Here is a 14,837-nt window from a genome sequence, read left to right on the forward strand (position 1 = left end):
CCCGCTGCCCTCCTGTAATTATTCTACCACGCATGGTAGTGAGATTTATCGTGGGTTTTTATAAGTATAATGGCGCAGGCATTACCCTTTCATCGAGAAGGCACGTTCGAACGAGCCTGTAAACACGAATGGCACACGTGTTCCATCATGCCACAAGTTTCTCTCGAACTGACAGAAAAGGAGCATTAACAACACCCCAACTCCTTTCAGTTTCACACGATTTCACGTACCGCTGGAACGTGCCAGGGATGCACAACATTTTCACAAATTCGATCGAAACACCCGTGTATTCGCAATCGTCTCGAATTTTCGATGCATCGATGCATTTCATTTCCGGGTTCACGATTTCGATACAAGTTCGGTACCGACGATTCGTTCGTTCGAAGCGAGTAAGAGCCAAGGTCGGAACGTTTACCGTTACAAATAATAACGCGTTTGTAATTCTCGCGGCAAAGTCGAGCGCGGTAACGAAGCTCGGGAAAACGCGATTACCCCGCTCGCGATGTTATCTCGGCACGTGCAAAATTTCTACCGTGAAAATGATTCGGCGTACGCGAGACGCACACGCGCGATACACTTTCACCGGGGACTTACGCCCACAACTGGGTCGTTGGTTCGCTCGCGCGGCGATATTATCGCGGAAAGCTTACGCGGGATTGCAAGTTTTCCCGTGTCTCTGATAGAGTCCGCTCTAATCGGTCGGACGGATCGCGCCAAAACGAGAACCACGCTGGACAAAAATCCGATTACGAATCGTTGTTCCGTTACGTGGCTGTCGAACGATCGAAACATAAATTCAACCGTGTAAGCTCCTCGAACCGTAAAAACGGTTGCTCGGGAAAATAGGTGAACGGAAAATCGACCCGGGGAGGCAACGAGAATTCTCGCGCGACGCAACGAGCACTATCGACGAGTAATCGAGTTATCTACTTCGATCGCGTTACTTTAACGCGGATTTTCCGCCGAATATTTTTCCCGCGATTTTTCGCTCGATTGTTCGATAAATCGATTCCGCGGTAAGAATCGAATACCCTTAACCTCGGTTGGCCGTCGTTAGGAGGCGATGTACGCGCATGCGCGAGATACATCTACGATACTCAATCTCCGGGACGATCAATCACAACCGAGAACTACCGCGCGCTTTCACTGTGAACGCAGCGCCGCCCCGCGCGCTCTGTTTTCGTACGCCTGTCATCAATATCGCGCGAACCGACCCGACAGATCGATTACCGTCGGTAATTATTTAATTTCCCGGCGATCGCGCGCGGACCGCATCGCCGCTGCCGATCCATTATCATCCAAGTACCACAATGCCCCGGCACCTGTGCGCTCGCCTTATCGACTTCCATCCGCGCGGATTAACGAGCACCGCGTTAATAAGTAGCGAACGGAGGAAGATGCACTTACGAGATTCAATTACGTTATCCCGTCTGGAAGTACTACGATAATGGTTCGCGCGCTCGCTGCCCATTGTACGCATGGTAACAGGGGAGGGAGCTCGTCGGTAAAAATTTCAATTTCCCCCACGAAATCGAACCCTTTCTGTCGCAAGGACGTCTCGAACCGACACCCCCGTAGTCGTAAATACGATAGACTCCGAGGACCCTTTGGCGGTACCTGGAAGATCTCGACCCGAGGATCCTTCGAGATCCAAAGTAGCTACTTTTGCACGTACGGTGCGCGTCGAATCCAGAATGTTCCATGTCCGTCTAGTCCGAGTGGTCCGTATCGGGTGACACGAATCCAAACTCGTTAGTACGGGGTTTCACCCACGGTCCAGTGTTGTCGGTATCGGATCTCGTCGGTCCGAAATCATCTGTATCGAGTATTACGAATCCGGATCCATTAGTATCGCGTTTCACGAGTTCCGTGGCACAGGTATCGTGTTCCACGCGTTTCGGTTCATCCGTGGCCGGTGTCACGATTCCGGGGTCGTTGGTATCGGGTTGCGCGTGTTCGGTGTTGCTGGTATCCGGTCTCGAGAGTTTCGAGGTGTTGGCTGTACGGGTCCTAAACAGTGCGGAGTGGGCGACGTTGGTCCCGAATTCGTTCCAGTTTCGACGAACGGATCGCAACGATACCTTTCGAACGATTTCTTCTTCTGGTAGAAACTCGGTTTCGAAAGAGAGGGGTCTTTGCCGCAGGAATCGAGACCCCGGGAAAGATTCCGGTTCGCAACGACCGGTGTTAAAGTCCTTCCACGGTGGCTCGTCCAGGTGCTGATTAAAAGCCGTGTAATGGGCTTCCGCGCGCGAGTCCGAGCTTCTCTCGCGCGAAATAACGAGCGGTGAGAGGCGAGCAACGAGAAAACGATCGCTGGCGGAGGAACAGTACCGACTGTCGGCTACGGCTCGGATTAAAGTATGCATAATGAATTGCCGAGGGTGCGATCATTCAATTAATATCCGAGGCGACGCGTCCGTGGAAAGTTGCTCCTACCGTTCGCTCGCTTAGAAGTATTGCACCTACATACCGCGAGTTGGCACGTCCGCTCCTGATAAGAGAGCGCGAGCACGGCTGTCGCGAGGCTGCTCGTTTCGATGCCTATCGCTCTACAGGGTGTTCTTAACAGTTTCGCGAAACCTTCGCAAATTTACGAACTTCATCGTCGGCTCTTTCTGCTCTTCTTTTCTTACCAGCGCCTACTGGAACAATTTTACGACCGGAAGGTGCAACGCCTTGGAATATCGCTCAAAAGTAAATTGCGCGTGGTCGTGAGCAAAGTAAAGACCGTATTAAATTACGCAAAGTGTATTCGGCTCGGTTGAGTTCCACCGAGTAACCCTTTGCGAAAATAAAATGTACTTTCGAACTCGAAACGATTCGAGTTTTGCGTTAAATTTTCCGGGTTTGTGGCGCGAAGCAAGATTCGAGCGGAATATCGGTTACATCGAATCGGAGAGACCACCCTGTAGACGCGACGTCTCGCGAGCCCATTTGCTCGGTTGCTCGTTCGAGTCTCTTTCGCTTTGTTCTTGTCCGCTTTTCCTCGCGGACGGTTTATTCCTTCCAAGAGAAGGATCGGTGTTGCGGATTATTGTGTCGGCTAATTAGGCGGATAACCGTCGACCGTGTATCCGTTGATCAATTTTTCCCGGCTCGACGTAGCTACCGGCGCAGTCACCGGATACATTTGATCGAACTGCTCCGAATCGGTTCGTTGATCCTCGTTACCGAATTTTCGTAAACCTTCGTAAAGTTGACACGGTAATCGAGTCCTCTAGCCTCTCTCGATAATGTTGGAACGAATGCAACAATGATTCTAAGAGTAACAGATGTCGATAGCGAATGGTCGATGTCAGTTTTGAGCACTGTCTTCATATTAGACAGGATAAGTCGGAAAAGTTGTTCGCTACGCGGTCAACGGTTTGGCTATGTTTTGTGGAATTATGGAATTGTCGAGCACAAGAGAAAATGTACATAGAACGTTTATTTTTAGATAAATATAATACAGTCGTGCAGCGGAGTATGGTTACGAACAACTGAACAGATTGTAACGATCGCGTCGGCACACCAACGGAAAAAATAGGAAAGTCGGTATCGAGCTCGTCCACCATGCCTTGACTTCTCGAGCGCTGCACGGTTCAATGTCGTTGTATTCCAACATTTTTCTTTTAGGTTTTTTCTATTCGGTTCCAAGTCGAGAGTCACGAAGATTACGCGACACGTCGTCGTTCGCGTCAAGGCATATCACTGTACACTTCTTTCTTCGGACTTTGTATTCTCGTACGTACAAAAACTATACTACCGAGATCCCTGCATATTGTAACAAACTACATATTACAATCCGAACTTTACAACAGATAGATCATTCGCGTATAACTCGTACCGTCGCGTTTCATTTGCCATCCTAGCCCTCTCTTCTCTGTAACCTTTCTATACGCAAACAGCTTGTATCCGAAACAACTGGAAGTAAATCCACCGTTTGTTTTCCGTCTCCAATTTCAATAATTCCACATTCTACCAACAACGACAAAATTTCCAAGTCTCGAGCTCGCGATCTCCGACACGCTTCTTCCCGTATCCTCGGATCCCCACCGGGAAAGCGGTATCGGTCGAAGGATTTACGCGCGCGAGACCAGCAAAGAGGTTCGCGATCTCGCGCGTGCAGCGAACGCGTTACGGTGTCCAACGTCGCGAAAAGCGACGCATAAACAGCGATTTCTTTGGAAAGCGTCTTTGTTCGGTAGTTCGTGGCAGGTAACGCGCGAAACGCGTCGAGAAAAAATAACCAGGCGTTACTGTTCAGCACGGTGCGGACTAGGGAGAAACGACGATCGAAATATTACAGGCGGCGGAGTAATGGTAATTATTGCCGGGACCGTTCGATTCTATCGGCTAACGATGAGAAATTCCGTAAGGCTTCGCGGTGGAAGGCGCTCGGCGACAATACCGTAAATTCCAACGGCGGCGCGTGTAACACGAGCGTGGTTGGTTCAAGCGCGCGGACAAAGCCGAACGAGGCTCGCGTCGCCGCGCTTAACGAGGCTACGCGTTTGAGAAACGGGAATGCGCGTTTTGAGCCGCGGCCGGATCGCGGGACGCGCTTTTTTAAAAGAAGACGCGCGAGAAGACACGGTAGGCACTCGTTACGCCCACGAGCGAGCTTCGACGAGTCGAGTGCCGATCGACGACGCGCCGAACTCGCTACGATCGTACAGGACGACGCAAACTCGGCGGTACGAGAGTCGCGAACCTCGTCGAGACCTCGAATTTGGAGAAATATATCGAGGACGCAAACTTTGGACCCGAGGGTCCAACCGGAGATCGTTCGCGATGGTCTTTCAACGATATCGAACGTCGCGGACCAAAAGTAACATTTTTTCTTCCGCGATGATATTCTCCAAAGCTTCGTACGACTTTCATCGTTCGATCGAGCGATCGTTTTCCTTCGGAATTGTCCTTGCACGTTAAACGCGTGGCAATCGCGTCGTCTATAGTCGTTCTTTCCGTCGTAATCTTTCTACGAGCAATCAGCTTCGCAATATCTGTAAAGTGAATCCATCGAGCGTTTCGTCGATCGATCTCGATCGTTCCACGGTCTATCTGGAATCAACGTTGTCCGTCGAAAGGAAGATTTTTCGTTGGGAACGTTTGCTCGACGCGCGTCCTCGATCTTGTCGCAATTCTCAAGGACTGGTTCTCATCCGGGAACGAGTTACGCGACTATCGCGAGCAACGCGTTAACGACAACTGGCAATAAGGAAGAGCCCGGAGGGTCCGCGCGCACGCGAGAGGATGCTCCCCCACCGCGCAAGCGGCAGCTTTTCATCGGGAGAAATAGATCGGGCAACGGAAAACGTACTCGTTACCGGCCCAGGAATCTGGACCGGCGTACCATTGCTTTCTCGAGCCGCTCGGCCGCCGACTACCGTCCGATCCGACAATTCACGAAGACCACTTTCTCCGTTTCTCGGCGTTATCCCGCGCAACCGTCGCTTCGAGGCGCTCGGAAAAGCTCCGAATCGTTCCGGGTGACGACGATACGCCGCGAATGCGCGTACGGCGAAAGGACAACGTTACGGTACGTTCGATCGAACGAGTACGCGCGACGATCGCGACGCATTCCCACGGTTTCTTACGTTTTCGACTACTTTTCGGTTCGTCCTTGTTCGTATTCCCGGGGGAAACCTACTCCTCCTCGAGCGAAACGTATCGCGCGCGATTTCTCGAACGATCTCCTTTTCAGGGGCGTTTTCGTTTAGTATCGAACGAACCACTCGGCGAAACGAGTGCTACTCGAAAAGGAGGAAACAGTTCGAAAAATCGTGGGCACCGTGGCAAAAGTCCTCGAGGTCCTTTGCGATCCGAGCGATCGACGACGCGACGTCGATATTCAAAGTCGCTCGATCGGTCGGTCGGTTCGTTAAGTCACGAACGACGCTCGAGCGATTCGATCCTCTCGGGAGCGATCGTAGGCCTCGCAAACGCGACGAGAAACCCGAACGACGAGCCGAGCACGGCGGAAGGATGGTCACCGAGGTGAAAGGCTGAGGAAGCCGAGCTCCAATTAAACCGTATCTCCTTTAAGAGGACCGCTGTTACGGATACCTTGCGTGCTGGTTGTTCGAGGCAGAATGCGGCTGGCTCTCCCCCGCGTCCACGGAGAACGGCCACCGCTACGGGCACAACGAACAAGCTTATGAAGTAGCGCCAGTTTTTGCCCCGTCCGCAACGTTATGGGACTAATTTATTAACTACCTGGACGAGCATCACGGAACCGTTCCGTCGGCAGCCGCGGCCTTCCTGCCGCAAGAAACGCGGCGCAATCTTCCTTCCAATCTTCGTGAAATGCAAGCGGTTTGATTCACCAGGTTTCTTCGCGCCACTTTCTTGCCGGTCGAGGCCAGCACCCTCGACGAGTTTCAAGGCTGAGCTAGCTTCCGCGCGCTCGATCGACCGCTCGCGTCGCTTCCGACCACGAGTACCGCCGAACGAATACCGTTCGATCCAACGAGCGGAAACGCGAACATTTTCGAGGAAAGCTCGCACGGCTGCGAAACGACTCCACCGCGGTGACCTTTTCTTTCACCCTCGACCTCATCGAAACCTTCGAACTTGGAAACCCCTAACCTTGGTCTTCGACTAACCCTACGAAGCGCGAAAGTCTCGCAAAAACGCTAGGACCGCTCGAGACCGGTTCCTCGACCGCGAATCGCGTCAAACGTCCACTCCTGCTTTCACACCGCGTCGACTCGTCTCTTTTTGCCAGACAGAGAAAGTCTAGCCGTATGTTTTCGCGGAGAGACGGAAAATACGATTTACCCTCGGTGTGGGGGAGATCTCTCGATGGCCTTGAGCGGCCAGTGGATCGCGCTCGGACCTAACCGCGACGAAAAGCCTGTATCGGGCGAAATTCTCCGGGATTTCTCGCGTTTCGAGAAAAAATCGATCTCGTTTCCGCGAGTGCACGGGTGAACCGTGGCACTCGTGCGAGTGAATCGTAAAGGCGAGTACTCGGGGAAGAAACGACGCGTCTTCCAGCACCGGGTCGGTCGGCAGGCTCGCGGTTACGATGACAAGCCGCGGCGGCGTGTATCTTATCGCGATCTACCATCGACGCGAACGCGTGCGTGGTTGAGCGTTTCACGTTCCCGGGACTGTCTCCGTTGCGCGTTCCCCGGTCCCCTAACCTGCTATTAGAAATTGGTCGCAGTTTTTGCGCGCCGGATCCAGCGCCCGGGGTCCGACCGACGCACGATCCGCTTCGTTCTCCCGCTTACGTAAATAAAACAAAAATTTCCCCGGCGCGGTGCGACGCGGTGCACGCACCGTTTCCTTACTTTCCTTCGTCGTTATGTAAAGCGGCACTGTTCGGAAAATAACACTTGCTTCATTTATCTTGCCCTCCCCTCCTCCTCCACCACCTCCTCCTCCCCCGCCCCGCGCGGATACAGGAAGAGAGAAAGGCTCCTCGCGAAGCCGAGATTGAATCTTCCGCGAACAATGAGCTCGCTGTGATACGCGTAAGCGATGCCGAGCCAGATAGCGAGCCGCGCTTAGGAAAGAAACGGTGAAAAAATTCTTACCGCCGAGGAGACAAAAAGACGGGAGCTTTCTTGCGAGTCGCAGCGTTCTTCTTCGCGCGACCCGATACCGGGTCGAGTCTTTTTCTGCGTCGTGCTCGATAACGCTCGGTATCGAAGACACAATCCGCGTCTACGTTCGAAACGTTTCGCGGAAGGACGCTAGGGCAGAAAAATGATCGAGCGAGTAAGTTTCGTATCGCTCGTAATCGAAACGATTTAAACGAGCGTCGAAAGGAAGAGGCCGAGGGAAAATCGTGGTTCAGGGGGATGACTCTCGATCGCGAGTTCCAGCATAGAGTCGGATCGATACCCTTGTGAGGACCACCGAGCACTCCGATAAAACTAACGCGAAGTCTAAACATCGGGATCGTCGATAAACAAAATTCATGTATATAACCCGCTGAATAAAGATTCATCGATTGTTCCAAGTTATTCAAGTGTGAACCTCTGTCTGTCACCCGCTGCGCACCTTTAATTGTTACGCCGAATCGTAGATATACTCTCTACGGAAGTATTTTATTAGAAACAGTAACATTCGCCAAATCGATATATTCTCTAGGGAGTATTTCTGTTCGCGATCCCGTGCGTTGTAGCGCGCGAGCGAAAGACTTCTGTTTATATTTTTGTTCGTTGTCCCGATACGGTCCCGTGACACCCGCGACGTTACTCGCGCCGGTAACACTTTTCGTGCCGCTTGAGCGCGCCTCGAGCACCTCGCTATATTCCTTCCCGTCAAGTGTCCGTTGTTCCATTTAATCGGAGACTCCGTGTACAGCTCAAAACAATCCTCCTAACTGCACGCGAACGGACAACAGACGGTAGCTGGTTCGAAAGCCGGGATTGCTCGTCTCATTGTCCCTCGCATGGAGGTCGATCCTCGTTTGGTAGCTGGCAGGCCATTCAACAAGTAGGTAGGTAGGTAATGCAACCAACCGGGTACGTAACCGATTGGTCGCGGGTTAAGTAGCTGGTAGCCTGCACGCGGATACTGTCTTCTCGATACCGATATATCATGCGGCGACGACCGAGCCGGGTTTCGAGCGTGTCGTCGGTTTCGCGAGCTGCGCGCGAGCGCGCACGCGCCAAATGTTCCATCACGGTAGGCGGCCGACGCGACGCGACGCGACGCGACGCGACGCGACGAGACGCGATGTTCGTTGCGTTCCTCGCGCGTGCGAGAGTGCGCTTGCACCGAGAGCGAGTCGCGATGACCCTATTGAACCGAGACATCCAAGTAAATGCTACGCGCCGAAAAGGATTTCTCGTCGCGAGATTCCATCGTCGACCTTCCGCGATAACGAAACAGCGTCACCGAGAATCGTCCATGATGCGTTTGCGCCGATTTTCGGTCTCGAGGTTTATTCGATTAAAAGAATTGGGTAACCGATCGGATCGTACACGGACCGTAACCAATTGAATCATCGTTGACGGACTGGGCTCCAACGATCGTCTCCTTTCGCTAATTTTCCAGAGAACGTTGCTCCGTAGAAAAGAACGCGACGAAACGATCGAAGAAAGAATCGAAACGAGTCGCTCTCGTCACCTCTGCTGGAGAATTCCCTCTAGAAGACAGAACCGGGCGAAATTCGTACAGAAGCGTGCGTTTCGCGTAGGAAAGTTTCGAAGAAAGAGTTTCGCGAGGTCGAAAAGCAACAGCTCGTAGAGTCATTCACGGAGTACAGCTCGGTTCGGAAAGCTCTGACGAGTTTTCGACCCAGATTCCGAGCCGGATCTCTCGTTTTCCGAACGATCGAGCTATCCGGGCGATCGGACGAATTCCCAATAATGCTCGAGCGGGCGTCGCCCACGCGTGGCGCGGAACGCTTTCATCGCGGGCGCAAAACTCGGTCGTTTCAGCTATCGAGCAACCGCTGCGTATCCCCGTGTATCGGAGTATCGAGAGGATCGGTTTAATTTAATCAGTCGGAAATTATAGGAACGCGACGGTAGGCCGCGTCGCGATCGAGACGATCCGGCGTTGAATCTCGGCGATAGGGACGCGTGGGCCGGTGTTTCCCGTTTCTGCTCCCGGCGCGGAGCGGAGTCGAGCGGAGCGGATACCGCGCTGGTACGGATTAAAGAAGATCGCCGGATAGCGACGGGCAGAAATATATATCGGTGGTTTACACGGAGCCTCGGTGCCCGGACTCGGAGTCCCGAGTCGAAACCCGCAGCCTTCAATCATTGTCAATCAGTTCGGACGAGGCACCGTTACGGTGTCTTCGATCCTCGTGCTCTCGCCGTCCCCGTCTACTATCTGGATACACCTACTACTATTCTTTGGCGGCGTACCAACCTCGCCGCGCAGTCCCGTTTTCCACCGGCGTTCTCCACCTATACACACCCTCCGCGGATACGCGGAACCTCGCGGTCCTGGACACCTGGCACCCGATACTTCGGAGCTACACGCGCGATACCTCCTGCGACCGTCTCCGATTCCTTCAAATACGACGAGTTCTTCTTTTCCAACGCGGCGAAACATCGCGCGGCGCGCGCCTTCCTTCGAATCGACGAGATCGTTCGTGTTTCCACGGGACAAACGCGACAATCGGATAGCGCGTTCGCGATTAACAGTTTGCGTTGGTTTTCAAGCACTGTGTTCGTATCACCCGAAAAGGGTCAACGTTTTGGTCGTTAATGCCTTCAGTTGCGGTTCGAAGCACACGACACTGTTCGTCGTGTGTATTACCGGATACGCGAGATCCCTGTGCGTTGTCACAAGACAGATATCACAATCTGAACTTTTGCAACGGTGTTTGTGAGACATTTAGCGGACACTCGGCCAGAACTCGAAAGTATCCGTGAATCGTTAACGCGTCGAATCTTTCATCGACGGGGAAAGAATTCTTTCGAACGAAGAATCGAAAAGTCCGCGGACAAATCGAGACGGTGCAACCTCGACTTCTTCGAGTCGATTGTGGTCAAAAATTCTCACGAGGCAAAGACGGAGAAGGAACAGTCTTTCGAAAATCCATCGCTGCGAGTCTTTTGTTCGATCATCTCGCTACCTACTGCCCGAACAATCTACAAATCTACGCGATGTACCGTACCTTTGGATTTACGTTCCAACCGCGCGTCCGATAAAAATGGCCGAGTATACCGGATTACGGTCGCGATATCGCACAGAGATATTCTCCGAGACGTTCCCCGTTCAATTTCGAGATAGTTCGTCCGAAACTCGTTCCGTGGATCCGTAGACGGGGAGGCGGTCGTTCCTTGCCGAGAAATTATTAGTATTACGACGCGAGCACGGACGCGCGCGTAACCTCGTTATCGGTTGCGTTGATACGCCGATTACGGATGCGTCGTAAAGCAAGCGTCGGTGTAAATATTGGTCCCTCGTCTTACGGGGACTGGAAAATCGCGAATCGCGACGAGTCCACCAACGACGACGACGACGTCGGTGGAGGGTTTAATTGGATTCAACCTGGGCGCAGCGAGCTCTATCGAATTACTCGTCCGGTAGGTAATTCGCTCGGAGCGCGCATTCGACAACCTTTCGCTCGAGCGATCGTATTTAACGGCAGATAATTTTCGTTTCGATGCACGCGTATCGTTCGGGAAGATATCGATCGAACCACGCTGGCAAATTGCATCGATTTACACCGCTCGGCTTCGATTGCTCGCGCGGATTTCCCTCGCGAGACTTTGCCTCGCGCTTACGCGTTCCCTCCGCGTGGACCGATTTCAACGTCGTCGATCGACCTCGCGGTAGGTTTCCTCGCGAGAGAAAATTCAAAGTTCTACGAATGTCTCGAGAAAATCCGTTTCGAAGGTTCTCGGGCCGATCGTGCTCGACCGACGCGTCCGTCCATTACTCGTTGCTTCCACTTGCATCGGTGTGTTCGAACATCGATCTCGGTGTATGCTCTTTTCCCATTTTTCGACCAGTTGGAACCTATCGAAACGGACGACCACGTCGAGGTTCGAAAACGCGAGTGAAAACAACCGACAACGAACGGACGCGTTGGACCGGTCGTTCTCGATTGCGCGCGCAAAAGCTAACGACTCGAACTGAAAAACGTTACTTCGCGTTTTCGAATAAATACGCTACCGTCGGCTAACGAACGCTCCGTTCGCGTTTACACGCGCGTCTCGTATAATTCAGCGTCGCGGCGTAGCGCTTCGGGATACACCCGTCCAATCCGGACGTGAACGAGTACAACTCGCGGAAATCACTCCCTTTCGGAAAAAATTACAAAAATTACGTTTGTATTTGGTCGCTCTAACGTGGAAACTCGCGCTCCGAGCGTGGCCTTTAACGAGTGTGAGCTCGAGAAGCGCGCGTGGACTCGCTCGGAACGAGATATCAAAACGAACGCGGACCGCAAAGGGTTAACGTGACGGCTGGTGGCACGGTCTTTCCAGGGTTAACAACGGACCGTGACGCGAACAAAGTGGCATTCCCGAAGAAGGAAATTCCGAATCGTCCTCGAAGAGTTCGCGGCGGCCTGGACAGGCGGACAAATTTCCAGATCGACAGTACCGGATCTCATCTCGTAGCGCTGGCGTCCCTCGACTGACAAAGCCCGGTCTTCGCCTATATTAGGTAGAACGCGCCGGTTCTGGCTGCCTACTTTCAGAAATTCTGCGCTAACGAGCCGAGGAGCCAGGAACAGCCATCGTCGTCGCTCCGCTTTCCACCGTGGACATCGCTGCCCCATATCTGCCAAATTGTCGTGCGGCCAAGCGCATCGTTTTCTTTATTGGTTTTCTTGCAATTTACCGGACGGCTCGGCTCACCGTCACCCGTAGACTCTATTGTACAGCATTTTGGCGGCCGATCGAACCGGACGACCGACACGGAACACCGCGAAAATTGTCTCTATGTTGTCCCCAAGTTGTCCCTAATTGTGAACGCGCGGTACCGATAACGAGCTCATCGGTGTCATTTTCGACCGTTGTCCGGACGCGATACATCCCCAAACGTAGGATCGATTTGGAGAAAGATCCGAGACGTATCTCGCGGCAACGACTCGAACAAGACGTCTCGAGAAATCGACTGTTTCGCGCATCGATCGTACAGCGACGGATATTTTCCTCGGAGAATCGTTTTCCGTTAACGCGGATCAAAGTGTCCGAGGGTTAATACGCCAGACGCGCCGAAAGAGTCTTTGCCGTGGTATTCGATCGAACCGCGGAGAACTCTCGAGCACGGAGACAGACAGAGACTCGTCGAGAGCCGTCGAGTAGAAAAGCAACCCTTGCCGCGCGATTGTCGCTAATAACCCCTGTAGTTGCGGGTAACCGGTCCGTCTCCGTCTTCCGAGCCCGAGCGACGAGGGTTGCCAGCGTGTCGAAGCACGTGCCTTCTCGAGGGTTAATTTGTTTAAGTCGAGGGCGCCGCCGGTCGCACTGGATGTCTCGAGAGGGCGTTCGCAAAACCGTCCGACTCGACCACCAACCCGAATCTGTCCGGGTTCTCCGATTCGTAAACGTTGATTAAAACTCGCCCCGAAAGAGCTCGCTCGGGGGGCTCGAGAGCTCGACGAAATAACCTAATCATCGCGAGGAGACCGCTCGCTTCGAACCGATCGGAAGGGGAGAGTACGAAACCCGAGCATTTCCCTTCCTGCGAAAGAGAGGAGTCCCGAACCGATTCTCCAGCAGTTATCGGTACGATCGAAAAATTGTATTCTTTCGTCCGGTGGGGTTTTCTTTTTCGAGAAAAACGAGAGAAAAAAAATCTGTCACTCCCGAAAGGAACCACGGATCGTATTGGGTCGGACGTAACGTTTCGCTTACTCGCGGTATCGCGTTTATCCGGAAACGATGTTTCTTCCTCCCGGCGAGACATTGATCGCGAGACCGCACGAACGTCTTTGGAACCGGAGTGTACATTATTTCGCGATGGAAGAGTCTCGAGAAGAAAGACAGTATATTTTCGATCTCTCGCGAGACGACGAGGAGAATCCCGAAACCCGTTCGAGCGCGGTAGAACGAACCGCGGGTGGAAAAGCTCAAATGGCCCGTATTCCCCGTGTTCGATCCTGGTTTTCATCGTCGACGAAATCGATCGGTCGTTGCATAAATAGAAGGCGGTGTCGTCGCGACGAGCAGCGATAACTCGGATTTCGCAACCGGTGAACCGCGTAACTGGATCCACCGGTGTCGAGAGGACCGTAGTTGGCGCGGGAGCGAGCACGCGACTGATTACTTTAATCGTTTCGCGGAACAATCCGTCCGTCGAACGACATTCTCTCCAGTGTTTCAGCTTTTCTACCTTGCGGGAGGATCCCCCGGCGGGACCAGTTTCGCGGTACGAATCCCGGCGAGCGGGTTCTCGAAAGATCGAGAAGGAAGACTCACCGTTTCGGAGGCGACGGACTTCACTTCCGCGAGCAGCGACGCAGCCGGCGAGAGATAAGTCTTGAGGAAGTTCTCCAAGTTGCCGTGATAAGCGCAGACCAGGATGTCCCGGGCCTGCCTTATCAGCAGATTGATAACACCGTCGCCGTAAATCGGCCCGAGCAAGCTCCGGACCAGCGAGGCGACGTCTCCACGGCCCTGCAACAGAGAGGAGTCCTTTTCGTCGGTGTTTACCACGGAAATATTCAACGCGAGCCGATCCACCGGCCGGCTCCTTATCCGGATACGATCGAGTGGATAAATCGGTTATCGCGTACGGGAGGTACGGAGAAACTTTCCCGTTGATAGGTTTCGCGACGGTCAACACCGATGGGTAATTAGCGTCGCGCGATCGATCCGAGTCGTTGGACGTTCTCGGAGCTACGAACGTTTGCGACGTTCTCGTCCCGTTTCCCTTTTTCTTGGAAAATAAGTCGAACGACTCGTCCGCCGTGATTCGACGGGCACGCGTGCATATTTGTGGAAAAAGTAACGCAACGCGACCAGTTACCGTGTACGGTAGCCTCTCGAAGTGGGAAGACGAGCGGACAAGGACGCCGGAACACTCGGACAATCGTAATAACATTATCGACGAGTAGTTGGAATCGTTAACGCTGTTTTCAGGTTTCGAGCGCTCCCGGCGCACCACCGACTCGATCGTTTCTCTCGTTAAGATTTCCCACGATGTATTCCAACGTACTCGCGGAGCCGAGTGCTCGTCGAGCAAATAGCAACGTAATACGGTCTCGCTCTTATCTCCGTACGATTGTACGGATCACCGAGCGATCGCTCGGAGATTGTCTCCGGCTCGCGTATCCGAGCCGAACGAACCAACGATTCCGAACAACGATCGTTGATTCCGTACGGGGAGCTATCGTTCCACCGATAATTGGACCGCGTCCCGCCTTCTTCGACTCGCGATCCTTCGACACGGATACGCCTTCGTACCGAACGAAAAGA

General features: G+C 53.2%; 1 protein-coding gene across 7 annotated transcripts in view; it reads right to left on the reverse strand.

Annotated features, from left to right (window-relative positions):
* Positions 1–14,837, reverse strand: part of LOC143148316 (uncharacterized) — a 360,338-nt gene that overhangs the window by 267,007 nt on the left and 78,494 nt on the right. For 4 of the 7 annotated variants that reach the window (XM_076314556.1, XM_076314559.1, XM_076314560.1 and 1 more), the window contains exon 3: positions 13,839–14,054. In XM_076314556.1, coding sequence (XP_076170671.1) covers positions 13,839–14,054 — 216 coding nt within the window. The remainder of the gene's footprint in view (positions 1–13,838; positions 14,055–14,837) is intronic. The other 3 variants (XM_076314557.1, XM_076314561.1, XM_076314563.1) reach the window with 1 other exon arrangement.

The sequence above is a fragment of the Ptiloglossa arizonensis genome, chromosome 6 (genome assembly GCF_051014685.1).
Source record: "Ptiloglossa arizonensis isolate GNS036 chromosome 6, iyPtiAriz1_principal, whole genome shotgun sequence".
Classification (NCBI taxonomy): Eukaryota; Metazoa; Arthropoda; class Insecta; order Hymenoptera; family Colletidae; genus Ptiloglossa; species Ptiloglossa arizonensis.